Source organism: Mus caroli, chromosome 2 (assembly GCF_900094665.2).
Source record: "Mus caroli chromosome 2, CAROLI_EIJ_v1.1, whole genome shotgun sequence".
NCBI lineage: Eukaryota > Metazoa > Chordata > Mammalia > Rodentia > Muridae > Mus > Mus caroli.
The window spans coordinates 128,040,040-128,060,082 of record NC_034571.1 but is presented as its reverse complement, the minus strand read 5'-3'; the positions used below and the strand labels follow the sequence as shown (position 1 = coordinate 128,060,082).

Here is a 20,043-nt window from a genome sequence, read left to right as displayed (position 1 = left end):
TCTCTGTCTCTGTCTCTGTCTCTCTCTCTCTCTCTCTTTCTTTCTTTCTTTCTTTCTTTCTTTCTTTCTTTCTTTTGTAAAAGCAGACAACAGTAGGCACAACCTAGTAATATATTGCAAGGACCATCTGCAGATAGAACACTTCTTTGTCACCCTCTTTAGCATTTTTCACTATGTTGAAATGATTCATTATAACTGTACAGAGAAAGTGCAACGTAAACTCCTTCAGACTAAGCTGCTTGAATTCCCCCTGAGTTCCTCAGAGGGCATGAAGCTTGTCAACTTCTTTGGTGGGCATCTCCAAACCTGCCCTCTTCCCCATGAGCTGCACAGTGGCTGTACCTGCTCTCTGCCCCCAGATGGCCTAGAGTTTCTCTTGTTTTATGGTTGGAACACAGTTCTGCTAAATGTAGAGTCTCTCAAGCAACAGAAGGTGCTTGGACTCCTCTCCCTGCTTTCTTTCATTTGTGTCTGTTCCATCTAATCTCCATAAAGGACCATATCTCTTTGTCCTCCCTCCCATGCACCTGACCTAAATTAGGTTCCCAACCAATCATATAGAATGAGTTGATACTGTTTTAGCTTGCTCAGTAGAGAATTAGCAATGTCAGCAGCATGCTCTATCAGTGTTTAAGTGTGCATTGCTGGCTGTCAGTGGCTTTGTCAGCATCTCACTGGGTTGACAATGACATCTGTCTTAGGCTTTCATTGCTGTTAAGAGACACCATGATCAAGGCATCTCTTATAAGGGATAACATTGAATTGGGGCTGGCTCACAGGTTCAGAGGTTCAGTCCGTTATCATTAAGGCAAGAAAATGGCAGCATTCAGGCAGGTATGGCACTGGAGATGCTGAGATGCTGTTTGCCTTGTTCCAAAGGCAAACAGAAGACTGTGTCTTCCAGGCAGCTAGGAGGAGGGTCTCAAAGCCTATGCTGACAGTGATACACTTCTTCCAACAAGAATGCATCTACACCAACAGGGCTCCTATAGTGCCACTCCCTGAGCCAAGAATATGCAAACCATCACAATATCCATCACTCACTTGCTGAGTAGAATTAGCATCTTATCTTGCTAGTTGACACTGTATCCAACAGTCAGATTATCCATGCCATGTAATACAACCAATAGAAATTCACGTTTAAAAAGAAAACCCAGGTGCAGAATACTTTAAGTATTAAACCACAGATTGTTGGTCCTGTAAATAGGTCTCATGTTGTGCTGAATGACCCTGACCTGTCCTTTGCCGTCAGATGGATACAAATATATCTCTAGAAAGAGACCATGTGTCAAAGTTGATCTACCAAGCACAGACCTCAGGATAGTGCTGGCTCCCAGAATAGCATTTTAAAATCAAACTAAAGTCATCTCCACTCAGATTTGCTTTGTCTAACATTTTCTTTGGATGCCAAAATCTGAAAGGACCCAGACTCTTATATTTGTGACTTTCCGCATAAGAAATACTGAGTTTAGTTTTTGTATGTTTTTCTATTATCTCTAAATTTACAAGAATTTCATCTCTACTAATGATAGACATATTAGTATAATGCATAGTATATATTATAATATATACTAATTAGTATGGCCTATGCATAACAATTATCTGCCCTTCAAAGTATATTTGCATGAGCAGTACACATATCCACTTTTGCTTAGACATATTGTCAATAGTTGTATAAGTTTTGAGTTTATTTTTTTTCTGTATCAGTAAGGAAATCCTCCCTTGTCCACACGGCACAAAGTAGTGAACATTATCTTCTAAAGATTTAACAGCTTTATGCTTCACACTTAAGCATTGAAAACCATGTAGGTGTGGATTTTCTCATGTTGTGTTGGGCATATATCCATTTACATTTTCCTCATATTGATGACCCACAGTCCTGGCACCATGGATTGGAAAGTCCATTCTCTGCTGATGTCCAGTGTCAACTCTGTCAAAGAGAGTTTCACAGTGGGTGTAGTTCTTCTTGTGTAACATTTTGGTGCCAGTGTTTAATGTGCCAAGAACCCATCAGTATCTTTAAGGTTCCACATTGATGATTTTCATAAGTGATAACATTTTAAAGCTTAAAGTTACCTTAAAGTTCATTACTGCCTAACTCTTAGATCTCTGCTTTCTCACACACATTTGGGAATCTACTTAGCACATTCTACAAGTGTTGAGATAATTTTCTTGGCATCGTACTTCATCTATAGATCAACTAGGACAAATTCTTTTTATACTGTTGGCTCTTGGCACACATAAGAGTGTTATAATCAGGCTTGTTTGATGTTTGCTAGTTCTGTTAGATTTCGTTCATAATTTTCAGTATTCGCTGCTAGCATTATTGCCAGATGTAAGACATTTGCTAAGGCATTTATAAAAATTAAAAGTTATGCTAGCTGCTTGCTGTTTATTTATGAAAATGCAGTTGATGTTTGTATCCCCTTTGATATTCAGGCTACCCTCTGTATGCTTATTAAAGTAACTTATCTGTGAATGTTTTGAACAGATACACATCATTTATAAAGTCAGTCTTTCTTCAACAAAAATCCCAATGGCATACTGCGTAGATAGGATAGTAGAGACATTTAGGCCTAATAGGAATGGTAATCATGATGCTACACACACACACACACACACACACACACACACACACACACACACACACACGTAAAATATTAAGTTGTGTGCAATCACTAAATTCCTCTCATAATATCTCATTTTTTTTCAATTTGCTTCATGTGTTAGGCACTGAGAGAAGAGTATTGAACATTTTAAACACAGAGCTGGATGTACAGTGCTGAGCTTGGTGACACACATCTTTTGAGAGAACACAGTGGACACACACACGATGTTTCAATTCTTATATCCTCTTGGACAATTGGATGTTTGCCATTCTGTAGCAGCCTTCATTTATTTTAGCCTAAAATTCACTTTCCAGTTAGTTATGTTTTGTCTGACATAGTTTTCTTTACTTTTGATGTATAACCCACCTGAACCATCAGACTCCCAACAAGTCCTTTTCAAGCAGTGTAGCACTGAAGTTTTTTAAGTTCAAGCTGACAGTCTTTAATATACATGAGTGGACTCTTGTGTATATGTTGTAATTACTAATGTAATGGGGTCTGAATTCATCACCTCACTTCATGTTTTCATCCTTTCCTTTCCTTCTGTGTTTATTCCTTCCTTTCTCGGCTGCTTTCTGTTGCCCTGTGTTTTTTAATCTTAGATTTTTCTGCTCTGCCGTTTATGATGCTACAACTTTTTTATTCTTTCAGCAGAAGTTCCAATATCCACTATCCTACAGCCCAATTAATGTCTTCACATTCTTCCTGAACAACACAGGGACTCATGTTTTAATATCAACTTCTTTAGAATGAAGCGTGGCTTCACATTTTATTTCTATAATATAACCACACAATCCATCATTATTTTCTTACACAGACATGTTTTTTTAGATTTATTTGCTAATTTATCTCTCGGGTGTTGCTATTCAGTCTTCCACTCTGTGGTTGTTCTTCCTCTGACTGTTTTCCTTATCACCTGCTGGTGAGTGAGCAGCATTGTTACTATGGTGCATATCCTGGTGGGTTATTTTCCTTTGTCTCTTTTGTTTTGTTTGTTTTGTTTTGTTTTGTTTTGTTTTGTTTTGTTTTGTTTTGTCTGGACTAGGCTTAAAAACATCCTCATTGTTTTCTGTCCTTAAGTGATATTTTGGGTTTCTGAAATTTCAGTAAGTTTGCTCTGGATATAGAACTTTTTTAAAAAACTGCATCATGTTTATGATTCTGATTCTATGAGTTTGTGTCCTCCATTGATTCTAAGGACAAAGCATTCGGAGCCTCTTCTCCTTTTACTCTCTTACCTCCTTTCATTGAGTCTGTTATAACCCCTAGTATCTCTACTGTATTTCTACATGTCTTTGACACTCTTCTACATTATGGTATTTTATTAATTGGCCATCTGTGACTATAGCTATGCCTTGGATTTTATGTAGAACAGTGTTCTGCATTTATGGAAAATCAATTTGTTTCAAGTCAGCTTCAACCTCATTTAAGTTCCTGACTCACATTATCAATCTTCCACACACCTGCTCTAGTGTCTCTCAGAATTCCCAGATCTCTGTCTGTAGCATTCTGTCTGTCCTCAGCTGCTCCTGTGCTTCTTTCTCGGAGACTTTTGCTGCATCGAGTGTGGTCACTTTGGTGAGATGATTTGTCTTGGAAGTTTATATATGTGCAATAATAGTCTAAGGTATGGCTTAAAGACTGATTCCTTTATAGAAGGATTATACCAGCAGTCCTAAATGAGATACACATAGACCAAATACTGGGTTCATGAAGTGGTATGAATTCAGGCTTCTAGTTTCTGTGAGAAGCAGCCATGGCCTCTCAGGGAAAAGCAAGCAAGCAAGCAAGCAAGCAAGCAAGCAAGCAAGCAAGCAAGCAAGCAGACAAACCAAAAAATCATTTTCTCTTTATAGTACATCGCACCTTGAAAATACTATTTTCTTGAAATTCTATATAGTAACAGTTTTCTTCTTTTATTTTAAATTGATGCATGGTCAGAACCTTTGTGACTCCCCAGTGTCCCAGTTTTAGGAAGTGTGTTTTTTTTATGAGACACTTCATGTTGGCTGCCTTCCCTTTTCTTCCACTGTCCAAACACCTCAGCAGATACCCTCGAGGGGGAAGCCAGCTCACTCTTCCCTGCTTTTGGGCACTGCGTCCACTCAGAAACACCTCCTCTGGACAGCCATTGCTTCTTTCTGTCTGTTGATGTCTTCAGACACATTTAATGCAGCCTAAGTTTTAACTGTCTCTGTTTCTCTTTCTAGATGTTTTCATAACTTAAATCATTTCCTGAAGTGGTGATTTAATCACCATACAAATTTAACTTTCACTAACATTCAGGTAGTTATAATTTTTGTATGAAAAAAAATATACCGAAGTTTGTTCAGAACCAGAACCTACAGTTAGATCAGCCACAGATGTGGAATGTTATGCTGAGAGAAGCACGTGACTTCAGGAGTACTTCAGGATCACTGAGTCTACTAAGAACCAATCAGGCTTGAAGGGCTCATTAGCAGAAACAGGATGGCATCAAGGAACCATAATGGCATCTCTTAGGCTGAATTGGAGGTTTGAAAAGCTAGACATAGAAAGAAGGCCCTTAGAAGTGAATGCAGATGGACAGCCGGAGGAAAGTTTAAGATCCAACAAGCTCCCACTTAAAAGAAACTTTTATTAGTAATAGATTCTTTACAGTAAATTTTTGAAACCACACATAAAATGAATGAATATGCTATTTTTAGAAAAACAAGACGACAAATAATACATATAAAGAGCTGTTTTGTACCCACGACAACCCTATCCAATCTCAGCGTCCTTCTCATGTTAACCATGTTTTAAGTTGGTAAGTAAACACCTATGACTTCTGTATTTATTCGCATGCTTATCTGTGCCTACACACCCACTCTCTAGCATCCGTTGTCTTACATTTCAGTTGCATTTGTAGGTTGCATGGTATTTCCATGTGTCTGGACATGTTTTTCATCAACTCTTCTGCCTGCCAGGCCACAGAACTCTCCAGTCAGCCCCTTCAGAGTTGTGAAGACCTGGCTTTGCTCTTCACACATCCGTATTATCTGTAGAGAAGCTGACCCCACGCTAGCTTTCAATCTGTCACCTACAGTTTTCTTACTGAAAATGTTTGGCAATTGTCTCGTGCTTTAGATACTGTAGATTCTGGTTTGGGGCTTTTATGTGGATGTATTTTTGCTGCTGCTGTTCTTGAGTACACATGTTGGATCTCTTGATAATTAATCTATGCCTTTGCAGAAACATTTCCTATTGTAACTCAATGATATTTGTATCCTTTGGTCTTCTTTGGACAACCTTCCCCCTAAGCGCCTGGCCCTGGACATGCAGCTACATACTGCCATGTTACCTCATATCCACTTTCTTGTATTCTAATTATTTAGTGATCTCCTGTATATAGTTGTCTGCTCTTCATTTTCCTCTGACTCTTCTGTCTCTCAATATCATTTTAGAATCATTAAGTATCACTTCTCAACTATCCTATAGAAAGAAACAAGATTCCTAAAGAATCTCTATATCAGTTGTATAATATGATTCTATATTTTATGGGTTTTGTTTTGTTTTGTTTTGTTTTGTTTTGTTTTTGAGACAGGGTTTCTCTGTATAGCCCTGGCTGTCCTGGAACTCGCTTTGTAGACCAGGCTGGCCTTGAAATCAGAAATCTGCCTGCTTCTGCCTCCCGAATGCTGGGATTAAAGGTGTGCACCACCACCCACCACCGCCCAGCTTATGGTTTGTTTTATAGTATACCGAACATATACTATACATACACACACACACATATATATGTATATATATATATATATGGCAGTAACTGAATTCCTTTATATTATATATATTCAGTGTTTTATGATGAACAAATACATTTTAAATTGTCAAATATTTCTATATCTAATCTCCATGCTGTATACTGTAACTCACAAGAGGGATGTATGTGGGAAAAGAGGATGGTTGGAAGTGGGGTTGGAGTCCATACAAGAAATCTGGAAGCTACACTGCAGGCTTGAGCCTGGCCTCACCACCCCATGAGAGCATTGCTTTGGCTTCTTTCTATTTCTGGTAAATCAACATATCAGCTTGCTTAGGTCAGAGTCCTATCTTAGGATTGCAGGCCTAGCAATACCTCCTTTATTTCCCCTTTCGATGAATATAAATTAAAATTACCCCAGCCCTTCAGCATTCCTTTATGTCAATAAGAGCACAGCAATGATTTAAATGCCAGATATGAACAGAAGCCCAGTGGGGAAAGTCTCTATTAAGGAAGAGAGGGTGAGGCTGAGGAAAGACCACCCCTGCACACAGGCAGAAAGGAAAGCACAGCCCTCAGGGGCACAAAATTGAGTATGGAGTTAACAAGCTGCCTTCCCTCTCTGTGAAGATAAACCTGTAGCCATAGCCATTAAAAAATGAATAAAAGAGGGCACGGTAAAGAGCCACGGAAACAAACAATGCTGGCTGCAGACACCATCCTTTTATCTAACACCTGTGTAACAGGGATGCAAAGGTTGACTGAAAAGAAAAGACTGGAGTTTTAAAATACCAGGCTTTGTACTTGAATAGTAAGTATGGGGACAGCTAGGCAGAAAGGCCCAGTTGGTCATCTGTTTGCTACATCTAGACAGACTGACAAGTGTAGAAAGTACCACATATTGTACAGCATTCAAAGAGAGAATACACTAGCGGCAATATGATTTACTTGATTGTATGTTCTAAGTATTGAAAGAGATGTTTCATCAGAGTTCATGCCAATGCAATGAGCTGTTGTACCTTTATGTCTATACAGCCACCCCACTACACCACTCTCATACACACACACACACACACACACACACGACAGCCTTCTCTATTCATGGGATCTGTTATTTATGAATTCAGCCAATCATAGAATCATGGATCAGAAATGTTTGAAACAAAATTGGATTTGCAGTGGCAATGTACAAATGTTTGTTCATGCCAGTGATCTTTAAACAATGACAATAACATCCATCATCACAGCATTCACCTTGTATTAGGAATTAAAAGTGAGTTGGAAGCAATGTGCAACTCTAAGCTAACACCATGCCACAGTATATAGGAAACATGAGCATCCATATATTTTGGTACCTGTGGTGGCCCTGTAAGCAAGTTCTCATGGATACTGAGGTGTCAGTACATACTCAAGTGTATCTTATAGATGCACTGATAGATGGATTGTTGTATATGGGTGCTTCTTTTAAATTAACTGCTTGTTCGTTACAAGTGATAAGAAAAAAGAAACCCAGTCTCCTTTACTCATTCATAAGTAAGGATTTTATTTACAAGATTAGATATCTAGGTGTTGAGAGTTTTAAAGTGTCGCCTTTGGGATTTACAATTCTGTTAGCTTTAGTGCTTATGCAGAATGTCCCCAAAGGCCAGCATCCAGACATGGACCAAAATGTAACATAGCTGAGGACACCACCCATTATTCTTCATCCTGGGCTCTCGGAACATCTCATGCGGCAGCTTTTGTCGTGTTTTAATTCCACCAATAAGATTTAAATACTGCTTACAGATTTTAGACAGGCCAGTGTTGTAGGGTGAGCTCTGAACATTTAGGTACAAAATTCAAAAGAAATAGTACAGATCTTGAACTTCCAGCTGAGCTTAAGCCAGAGAAGAGGGAGTGTGCATGGGTCACATGCAAAAGCCTTGCTATGACTGGGCCCTGGCAGGGGCAGACACTAGGTATCACCATCTTTCTGGCAGTAGCAGACATCTTCTGGAATAAGCCCACAAAGTTATATGTCAAAAGTCAGTCCACGTTTTCTATTAGGAATGTTTTATTTATTCAGTTCTAAGGCATATTAGGCACCTCCTAAGGTTTCCTTCTGGTCCCATTAGTGGGTTGGGTTTTGTGTGTGCAATATTTTCTGTTAGAGCAGATATTATTAAGATAGTCTGAGGTTTTAAGGAAGAAACAGATTTTAACTATGTATTTGGGGCGTGTGTGTCATAGATGCAGCATTTGCCTCACACGCTTGAGGAAGTGTGTTCAATCTTGAGCACCACAAAACTCGAAGGAAGAAAATTCTAACTTTTACTCTGCAGACTCCAGTCTTTCAGCGATGAAAATCAGAATGCTTTTTCTACAAAATAGGAGATCTTAAAAGGTTTTTCTTAAAATACTGCCAAACCTTTCCATGAATGTATAAACGCAGTAGAGAAAACTGAAGAAGAAATCAAGGAAATGCTGGTGTCACCTAAGTCATACGCCTCTTGTTCCCGAGAGACCCAGGCGTTCATGAAGCTTTGTTATTTGCCTCCTTATAAACGTCTATCTGTCACAGCAGGTGTTGGGTCATGAGAGGACATGGTGTCCAGAAAGTCTGAAATTAGGTTAGAAATCTCCCAGGTGACCAATTCTCTTTCAGTTGACTCAAGTAACTCACTGATCCTAGCACAGCCCTTGAACTGCCTGTCTGTGACATGGCTGTGATTTCAGTCACAGCAGATATATCCCTAAACATGGCCACTGAAGATGTGAGGGCCACAGATCCAGTGAAGGAACAGAGGCAACTATTCCCTTTCAAATTAATAGTGGAAACAGACCATTCCCTTCGTTGCTCTGAAATTCTGCTCCCTTACAAAATTGGTTGCCCCATGTCTTGTGTGGGTAAGTCTCTGCGTTAAAAGCTGTCCCTCCCATTTCTTTCCTTCTCAACATGGAGGAAAAGTCTGTTACAGAACTCCTTGTATCTTTAGGAAGAGCAGTGCTGCAGCCTCTGACCTGCAAACCTTTCTTCTATGTCCTCTCAAGGACCAGCACCTCACTACTGGGTTGCTCATGTCCTGACATCCGAAAAATCTTGTAGAACTCACTGTGTGAGTCCATGGTCTTATAGAAATAACATGAACCACCAAGCCATCATCATATGAATCCTTTTTTGCTTGTTGCTAGGCTTCAGGTAGCATGTCACTTCCTATTACTGGGACATACAATACTTCCATGCCCTCCTGAGACACACAGGATGTGGACCAGTCAAGACTTTTTCCAGTTTGTGGCCCAGAGAGGCATACACAAAACCTTACCTGCTACTCTATTTTCTCCCCCATTTCCTTTTATATCCAAGTCTACAGTTGGAAGATCTGGGCTCTCCTCATTCTTTATTCATTGTCCCTGGCACCACTGTCTTTGCAGAAATAGTAAGACTGTGACCTCTCAAGCTGGCTTATGGGTTGAAATGGTCTGAAAGAACTCTGAGAAATCTCTTGCAATCCTATTTTTCAGGATGTGTATATCTCATCACCGAGAACCTTCTCTTTTCGGAGCCTCATCCTTTCCTAGAAAAACTCCTCCTCAGATGTAAACCTACAGCTTAGAGTGGGAAAAATGATTTATCCTGTACAGAATGCTTCCCTCCACTATGAGGTGGAATGGATTCTAACTACTGAAACTAACATTAGCCCCCTATTGGGTGGTAGATGTCTCAGTAGAGCAGCCAGGCAGGCATGGAGCTTTATGGTGTAGGAGATCATGTTGTAAATACTATCATTAGAAGGCACCAAACTGTAAACAAAAACAACCTAGCATTGAGGTGGTATCTTCAGGGGTAGTTGAAATTATATTTTATTATAGTCCGGCCCATATACTCAGTAAGATAATGTCCATGGAGAGAAAAGCTCTCCTAAATACCATGAAGGTAGGTGAAAGCATCTGCCTTGGTCTTTTCTTTGGTTACCATCTCCTTTATTTCCTCATGTCAAACCTCACTCAACTATAAACTACAAGGATTTACTAACTTCTCAGCCTCTGGGTATACTTATTCTGTTCACCCATTTTTCTTGTAGAACTCAGCTTCCTTCAGTCTAAAATTTGAGAAGCATATTAGATGAGCTGTTATTCATTGCCTCCCACCTCCTCCTGATCCTTCCAGTGTGTCATCTAGACCCCATTTCTACTTTCTACCAGTTGCTCAAAATCAATGAAGCTACTGACAACGTCCATGCTACCAAAGCCAAGGAATAGTCATCTTTGGCTATAGTTTGAATAAATCAATCACATTTTCAGAGCAGGAAATTTGGTCCCAGTGTCAGAAGTGGGATACTAGAGAAGTGACAGATAGATGGATCAGTAGGTTGTGACAGGGGTGGCTTTGTTATACAAGATACCTGTCTGGCAACTTCTTCTATCTTGCTATGTAAAGACTTTGCTACAGTGTCGTCCACCAAGACAGGCTGGGTGGATGCTCAGTAGAAGCTAATGGTGCATTCTGGGACTTCTGAACCTCCAGAAGTGTCAGCTGCAAAACTCTGTTGTGCATCAATGAGCCATTCTGGATGAGCTGTTACAGCAGCAGAAAGCATACTGTCAGAGCAGCTTTAGACACAGTGGGCAGTTCTCTTCATGCTGATGTTTGATTTTATTCTTGTCCCCCACCCCCCATATTCTATACCCTCCATTATGTTTTTCCTTTCTATTTCTTTTTTTTTTTTTGCCAGATTTTTAATGTTCTCTTTTTTCAAAATACATCAAGGTTTCTATGTGTCCCATCATATAAATGTGGGTAGATTTGGGATCCCCAATCTCCCCTTTTCCCACCAGTGTTGTAAGCCTACAAATCTCACTTGGAGAAAGGATACAAAATGTAAATTATTTAATCATTTTGGCTTGAAACTGCCCACCTGTAAGTACCTTAAGAAGTGTTATAGTGACCGCAGAAATCATAAGTAGGGCTCTACTCAGAAAACACATACAATGCAGAGTTATTCTCAAGAGCAGGGCCAGGATGGGTCAGCTAGTGCTGCCAATTGTTCCTAAAGAACTTGGAAGAGGTCATTTTAACTCCAGTTCTTCACATTTTAGAGTTCACAAGTGCGACTTAGCCTTAGCTTTGGATAGAGATCGAAGATGCACTCTTCTAAATGTAAACTCATTTTTCCAAGTCTGAACATCTTCGGACTTGGTAGAAGATGATGTAGAGGGGTGAGATTGGAGAAATACGCTTCCCACAAGAAAGGAATTTTATCTCCAAACTACTTCTTCCCCCAGGTTCTATTCAGCTTCACTTACCCCCTCTTTATTAAGACTTTTAGAAGATTGAACCAGAAACAACACATTCTATAAAATGAGCTGGGAAAGTGTTGGCTTGTCATCAGACACCAGCGAGTTGAGTCTCTGCAATGGGAAGATTGTTAACGTGATGGCTGAGGCAACTTTTATACAGACATGTTGCTGACTGGGTTACAGAACTGTTGTGAAGACTGAACTTATGTTTTAGGAGACTCTTTGTTTTCTCCAAAATAGTACCTTCCGGTTACCTGGGAGATGACTGTTTCAAAAGATACTACCACCTCTCCCTGTTGCAGGATGAAATGCACGTGAAAAGTAATATGATGCCATAGGAAATCTTGTTTGGTTTATAGTGAATGGGTACTATGATTGGAACATGATTTGTTCTCTTTGAAACCCATGGAGATCTAATCTCTACTATGAGATGTTAAGAAGCAGAATAAGGTGAGACATTTAATAGGAGATTAGGGTTCTGCCTTAATGAGTGGCTTAATGCACACATGTGACTAGGAGATTAATGAGTTATCTTAAGGAAACAAAGCAGGGTTGCTATAAAAGCCTATTCTCAGTCTCTCACCATGCGATGCCCTTTGCCGCCTTGGAATCCTGCCAGCAAGAAAGTCATCATCTGATGTGGCCTCTGGATCTCAGATCAGAACCATGAGCTGCAATAAATCTCTTACCAGCTCAGGTAGCCATTGTATTGTGTTATGAACAACAGAAGTAGATTACAAGAGGGATGGATAATCATCTTTCTACAGTGGCAAGCTCCAGTGGGAACTCTGTATAAATTCTAGGAACACCCTGTGTCAGAAAACCATAGAGTTCAAGCCAGTGGTGTACTGGCATGTGTTTGACAAGGGGCTTTCTAGAAAGAAAAAGTGTCCTATTCATAGAGCGTGGTATTTCTCATGGTATAAGTTCTCGTACAATGTCCAACTTTAAACAATCAAATAGATGATTTTGAACAAGGGTTAGAAGAAAATACTGTTATAACCACCATACAGATCCTAAATGTTAAAATATAGGTTGATAATGATGAAAACAGGTACCATTTTCTTTTCCCAGTTGAAAATTTAAAGCCTGCTATGTAATAGGCACCTTTTAGTTGAATTAATGAAGGTAAACAATAGACACTGTTCACCCAACTATAGCTTTGTAAAGGAATCATAATTCCCACAGGCCAGAGAACTAAGCAAAGACATCGGACTTTTTATTATGGATGGGTACAAAACTGAAAACAAACTATTTTCATTTTCTCCAGGATGAGAACACCAATGTGCATCATTAAGATATAATTATAGACTCCATCTCTCAGTGGTTAGCTTAGAGGAGCGCTATCGATTCTAATTTATTTTTCTAGGCCATCGAGGCTCCATTGCTCTATCAGTGACCCTATGGACTCATTAAATCTTTCAGCATGATATTTATGCAGCTGTTTAATGAGTCCTCCAACACCTTCAATTCTCTGAATCTCATGCCTATTATTTTAGAGGTAAACGTCTGACTTTAATTAATCATATCCTTCATGGACTCAAAGGAGATCACAGAAAAGTTCCAGAACTTTCTGTTGGTAAAAGGATTCTTTGTTTCCACATTTAAAGATCTTCAAAGACACACACTGCAGCCCTTAGTGGTCCCTTTAAGTGTTTAGACGTCCTTACTCTCAGAGAAATCCCTTTGTTTCTTGCTTAAATCTTTCTAGATGTAACCCAAAGCACTTGCCTCGCCTCTGTTGTCAGTGAAAACAAGCAGGGTGAGAGGTCATACACCCCAGAGAAGCCCATTCCTGCTGTGTGAGTGACACTTAGATACAATCTAGGAGATAGCTCTCTTTCAAGATGGCCTTTAGCTTTTCTAGTGTCCATGGGGGTGGGAGGGTGGGGGTGGATGGGAAACTAGGGTATAATAAATGTAACCTCAAAGGATATATGAAAGCCAATTGCTTATCAAATAAAACTAGGCCCATAGCAAAGCCTACACACTATTCCTTCATATATACTAGCTCCTTGTACACATTAGTTCCTAGTACACACCAGCCCCGTATACACACGAGTTCCTAGTATGTACTAGCACCTTTCTAGGATACTTCAGAAGAAAGCTTAATTATCAAGATGTTTATAGAGTACTGGCGATGCAGCAGATTTTACCAAGGAGAGAGTGAGATGCCAAGGGAGTCAAATCCATTTAGTCTCTGGTTTGAAGTCAGTCAAACACACACACATATGTCACTACACACATATGCTAAAGGTGAGCAAAGGCAGGAAGAGTGGTGAGGATGCCCACTGACTCTCACACCTCAGGTTCCTCAAGTGTACCCCACAGAGAACAAGAAGACAGCACAAGGGACATGGTCAGAAGGTCTTGATAACAGTGCACACTGGGTAAATGCTATTATTAGGATAAAACCTAATACATTTTATTGTAGGTAGCTGACTTTTAATATACCAAATCATAGAGGAGCTGTGTGTTCTATTCTTTGGTGGTCCCTGCTGGCAATGTCTAGAACACAGCTGACACTTAATGAATACTTGTCATTAACATGAATTTCCCCAAGGCAATATCTTCAGTATTTTTAGGGAATGGGACTTTCAATAGATCCTTAACTTTTTAAAAGGTTCCTTTTATTTTAATTATGTTAATTATGATTATATGTGAGCACTGTGCCATTGGAGTCCAGAAGAATATGTCAGATCCTTTGGAGGTAGAGTTCAAGGCATTTGTGAGCTATTTGACATCATGGATGCTAGGAGCTGAACATGGGTCCTCTGTAAGAAGAGCAGTGAGCTTTCCTAACTGCTGAGCCATCTCTCCAGTTCCTCCTCCCCCTAGGCTTCTTATCTAATGATTTATGTCCACACAAAAGGAGAAAGCACTTTACTTAGAAGTTTGCCCAACAGTTATCTTTCACTATTAAAAAGAGACATTATAAGGACCACTGAAAGCTCGGTCTATCTGTTCAGCCCTACCTATTGATCTCCAGCTAATAACTCACAGTGTACTTTCTCATCAATGCTGAAGGTGTGCACTCACAATTTTAAAAACATGAACTTCACCTATTGCACACAAGTACTCCTGGGAACCACCTTCTTAATATCACAAGCTGTGTGTACTACTAGCTTTAATTAATTTGCTCATTTTATAGTTGGTATATGGAAATAGAAGTGTTTAGTGAAAAATATAAAAAACATTTTGGGAAAATTAAAATTGGAACAAAAAATGACTTTTTATATACTGTTATGTAAGAACAATTTGTCTTTTTTTAACTATAAAATACTATAATTGGTTTTTTTTTTCTGGTTTAGCAGTGAGACCTATTTTTCATGAGCAGTGTGAGGTTGGTTTATTTTTACATCACCCTTTGTCTCTGCACAGCTAAAGGGAGCAAACTAACAATGTGATTAAAGATTTTTTGGGAAGTCCAGGTATTATGGGAATAATCTTTTAACAGATAAATAATTTTGGCTCTCTGTTTATTTGGTTGGGTGTTTTGTTGCTGTGTGCCATCCTGGAAGGTCAGTTGTTATCCTGAAGGGAATGAAGTTGTAAATGAGGCCATCCAAAGCCGAACGGAATACTAGGGCAGAACATAGCATGCATAGTCCCTATGCATTTGCTTTGAAAATAAAGCTCAAGTCTTGCATTTTTAGGATCACTGTCATTTGTAACTTTTGAGAGAATCCAGAGTTCTACCCATCACATAAACTGTCTCACAATGGCTTTCCATATAAAGCCAGTGAGATGGCTCAGCTGCTAAAGACACTGGCTGCCATGGCAGACCTGAGTTTTATCCCTGGAACTCGCAGAGTAGAAAGAAAGGACCAACTCCTGCCAACAGTCCTTTGACCTCCACAGAAGGCTGTGGTGCCTTCTTTTCATGAAAAGAAAGAAACCGATAGTCAGCAAAAAAAAAAAAAAAAAAAAAAAAAAAAAAAAAAAAAAAAAAAAAAAAAAAAAAAACAACACAAGAAAGAAGCCTTAACATTCAGATGAGGAAGGTGTTTCTAAATTCCCCTTGGGGGTTGCCTGTACAAGATGGAAACCTGTGTAAGCCAGATTTCCTCTTTCCCAGGAATGAGCTCTATTATTGGGTCAGGTCGGTACAATCACTGATGAGACGGTGCGGTCAGAATCAGAACCAAGTTCTAACTTTGCCCTCAAATGCTCTCTGTCTCTTTCTGTGTGTCTCTCTGTCTGACTGTCATCTCTGTCTCTGTGTCTGTCTGTCTGTCTGTCTCTTTCTCCCTCCCTCTCTCCTTCCCTACCACTCACCAAGAGAAAATAATGATATCAAAGGAGCTTGACTTATCTAATCAAGCTCATGATTAGATAAAAACAAAATTTAAGTTTAGAGACAGCTTACAGCTTTTTCTGTAGGCTTAAGACAGAATGTAGGAATGTTCTAGAACTGTGGCAGTCACATCATGGTCACAGAAAATGAGGGACACCTGGTTAGAAAGGCAGATTCATCTACCCAACTAGACCTCTTGGATCAGGATATATGCTCAACAGCATGCCCAAGTAATTTACCAGCCCACTAAGATTTAATCAGCACTGAAAAAAATCTTGCTGTTAAAAAAAGGTTATTTAAATATTTTAAATGTTTCTTAATCTATCAATTCCCAATTACAGTATTTCTATGGATTATATATAGTACAATATTTCAGAACAAACACATGGCACGTGTGTATAAGGTCAAAATATTGGTGTACTCATTACTTCAAACATACCATGGTGTGTGTGTATTCAAAATCTTTTCTACTAATTACTTTGCATATACAATTAAATATTGTTGCTCAGGATTAACAAGGCTACTGTGCTGTTAAGAAGTTTGACTTTTTTTTTTTTTTTTAATTACAAGGATGTCTCATGTCTCCTCCCAAATCCACACCTGGAATGGCACAGACCGGTTTTCAGATAAGTTTAAGGAATACAATAGATTTTTACAACACTACGGCAAGCTAAAGCCCTCTGTTCAAAGTTCAAACCTGCAGTTTGCCTCAGCCTCTTGCTGCTGACCCACCATCCCTGCTGCATGGGTGCGATCTAGTGCTCTTGCTTCTACGAACTCAGGGCTATGAGCTGCCCTCTTAACTCCAAATGCCACTCGATAAAAAAATTAACTTTGTAGAATTTTTACAAGGAATACTATGGTGCAGAGTAGAATGGGTTAAGATTCCCTGAGAGACTGCTCTTGTGCTCTTGGGGTGTGGGCTGCACGGGTAACGGGGTTAGTGGGAATCACAGGAAAATACACTTTCAGACTGGGAAGAAGAGATGAAGAGCAAGAAAGAAAACAAAGCATCATTAAAAAGGGAAGCTAATTTCGTAAACAGAAGGAAATGGAAGAAAGTGGAGGGAAGAATGGGAGTTTATGTTGGTTGGAAAGAATGTAAAAATAGAGAGAGCAATACCAGAGGGGTACAGGAACAGCCAAGGGAGGCATTCCAGATGTGCTGGAAACTCCCCAGGAAACAGGAGGGACTGTGGAGGAGGGAGGGTGAGGACCAAACAGGCAAGTTGACGATGCCTGAGCAGGGCATGGCCACACAACCACCCTTCTCTCAAAAGGGCCCTCCCACCCAGTCCTACCTGGCTAGAAGGACGGTGCTCACCACTTGAGGGCTTGAGGGTTGGGGGGAGTAAAGTTGGGGGGAACAGAGGGGTCCTCATGGCAACCTTCCGACAAGACTGAGGAGGAGCCTTCCCCCTGTGTGGAGAAAAAGGGAGGCTGTCATTTCTCTGTCAAGGAAATGGCTTTCGGATTCACCTGGTGTTTCAGACTTAGGTCTGGGTGGTCCCTTGCTGTGCCATCTTGGAGTAGCAGTTTAACACCCCCTCCTCCCTCAGCACCGGCAAGGGTAGCATGGGACCCAGCCTGCCAAAGCCACAGTGGTTCTGCTCATTTACTTCTTGGCTTTTCCACATCCTCTCCAGGGATTAGATACTGAATGTGAAGACAATGGTGCATATCCCACCATATCAAGAGTCCTGGGAAAAGATGATATTGGTGGACAGCTTTTTGCTGGGATGAGTTGACCCAACGAGTTGTTTTAATACTCCATTTTTCATTTGCAAAGAGAGAATGTTTTTAAATGCAGTTAATTTAAATATCTCTCTACGTAATCAACAACAACAAAAGAGTCAAAAATCATTACTGGAACTCCCTTCAGCAGCATCTATGTGGTTACAGAAGCCATGTTGAGATTATGACAGCCCATGAATAAATTGGCATGCAGATTAATGAAATGTTCTATATTAAACAATTACTTCAAATATTTACTGAATAGGAAGAATGTGGCAGGCATTGTTCTTGGGTATTTAGAGTGCTTAGACATCAGGAAACACAGGTAGAGAAAATGGAAGAAGATCATGTCCCCTTGCAGCTTGTCCCCTACTGGGAAAAGACAATCAGACTTCAGAAGGAAGTCTATGACTGAAGGAGGGGTGCCTCCATACAGTGAAGCACAGAAGAACATAAAGGGAAAAAAAAATCCAGAAATGGAAGTCATTGTGGTATACAAATTTCAGATTTTTTTCATCTTTATGTGTTTGGATTTTTTACCTCAGTGTATGCCTGGATGCCATGTTTATGCCCAGTGACTACAGAGGCTAGAAGAGTGTGCTGAGATCCCTGGAACTGGCGTTACAGATAGCTGTGGGCCGCCATGTGGCTGATGAGATTTAAACTTGGGTCCTCTGGAAAAGCAACAAATGTTCTTAACAATCTCTCCAATCCTGGCAGGCTCAAATGTAAACAGAGTGATCACTCAAAGCCTCCTCAAGATCAGTGATTTGACAGAGACTTGAAATACAGAAGGAGTTGTTCATTAAACACTTGTGGTATGAGGAAGCAATCTGTACAGGAGCCAAGGGTGGGATAGGCTGTTGGTTGGGGTTCAGCAAAAAGGTCAGTATAGCCTAAGCAATGGTAGATAAATGCAGATAGGAAGAGAGGATCCAGAATGAAAGGGCTGGATCTTGTGAACCTCTACTGTAAGAGAGACAGAGGCCATCAAAAAGGCCTTGGACAGAGAAGTGACTCTATTAAATGATTAACTTTTGCTGCCAAGATAGGACTAGGCTGTATCCTTTTGCACAGCTCTAGAGAAACCATTTTAAAATCCAATCGACATGGCCATGCTGTCTTGGCCAAGGCAACTAGACTGAACTTTTACTTGATGTCTTAATACACTATGCTCCCAGCAAATCCTAGGGGTCTCTGATTCCATCTAAATCAAAGAGTGGTTAAGTGAAATGCAGTTTGATCTTTTCAGTTAGAAATTCCAAAAGTTCCTTGTCAGATTCTGAGATTCAACTAATGATAGTAAACACAGACAACTTGTGCCAACTGATTTTTGCTTACATAAGGTGTATGAATAGGACTCCCATGGTTGACCGGCTATGCCAATGCTTTTGAGGTATAACCCAAGAGATAGAGAAAGTAACTTAGTGTTAGCTGCTCTTTTCCTGTGTAGAACAGAAGTTTCTGCAGTTTTCTCGGCACAGAGCCATATACTGGCACTTTTAGGAAAACCTTTCAGCCCCCATATTTGATTTACCAAGGACATGAAGACTTAAGCTCTACTGTCTTTGGATAAATAGTTATATGTCTTTCTTGATTTGAATCTCACCATATTCCCCTTCAAAGGCCAAAGGCTTGAGTAAAATCATGCAATGGTTTTCAGATTATTAATTATACCTTTATATATTTTGCTTTAAAGATATTTACAATGTGTGTATTGATATTGTTAATTGTCTCTTTTATCACAAAGAAGGATTTGAAAGTTAGACATATAGTGAGAATTTAAAATCCAGTTAGTAGTAGAAAAATGCAGGCAAATCATGTACCATGTCTTGGACGCAGGACAGGAAACGGAGAGAAATCCCCAAGTTCCCATCCGTGAGTATGCAGGGGTTTTGTTTGTGTGTATGACAGTGGGAACATGGAACCCATCAGTAAGATCTCAATGCTAAATTGGTGTTTACCGAGAAGACGTAGAACCATAACTCAAGACCATCTACTTAGCAGGTAGAGTGTATTCCTTCTGGAGTCTCTGCCTTCTGTCCAGTATAACTGACTGCATATTCCTACACCACCTTGTTTCTAGGAAGGGAAAATCCAGAAAAAAGATAGAAAGCAAGCAAAGATTTAAACCTGAGTGAGTGAGTAGAGTAGAGTCAATGCATTAAACAGAGAGTGAGGAGAAAAAAAAACCTATCTACAAGGAAGCACAGAACAAAAGGATGGAAACAAAAAACCCTAAAGTTAAGGGGGAAAAATGGAGTAAGAGTGTATTTGGCCTGAGAATGCACACATTTATAACACATGCAGGCATGTGTAATACACAAGTGAGCACACACACACACACACTTGCACACAGAGTAAAATCCCGGAAGTTAAGAAATACATTGGGAATAAGGACCCAT

At 39.8% G+C, this 20,043-nt stretch overlaps 1 protein-coding gene across 2 annotated transcripts in view; it reads right to left on the bottom strand.

The window, feature by feature from the left end:
• The window catches only part of Plcb1 (phospholipase C beta 1), a 673,173-nt gene that overhangs the window by 56,888 nt on the left and 596,242 nt on the right, over positions 1–20,043 (bottom strand). The window contains exon 32 of one of the 2 annotated variants that reach the window (XM_021181191.2): positions 17,206–17,323. The exons of the other annotated variant lie outside the window; for it this stretch is intronic. Within the exon in view, the coding sequence (XP_021036850.1) occupies positions 17,225–17,323 (99 nt within the window). The 3' untranslated portion in view covers positions 17,206–17,224. The remainder of the gene's footprint in view (positions 1–17,205; positions 17,324–20,043) is intronic. 2 annotated transcript variants of the gene reach the window in all.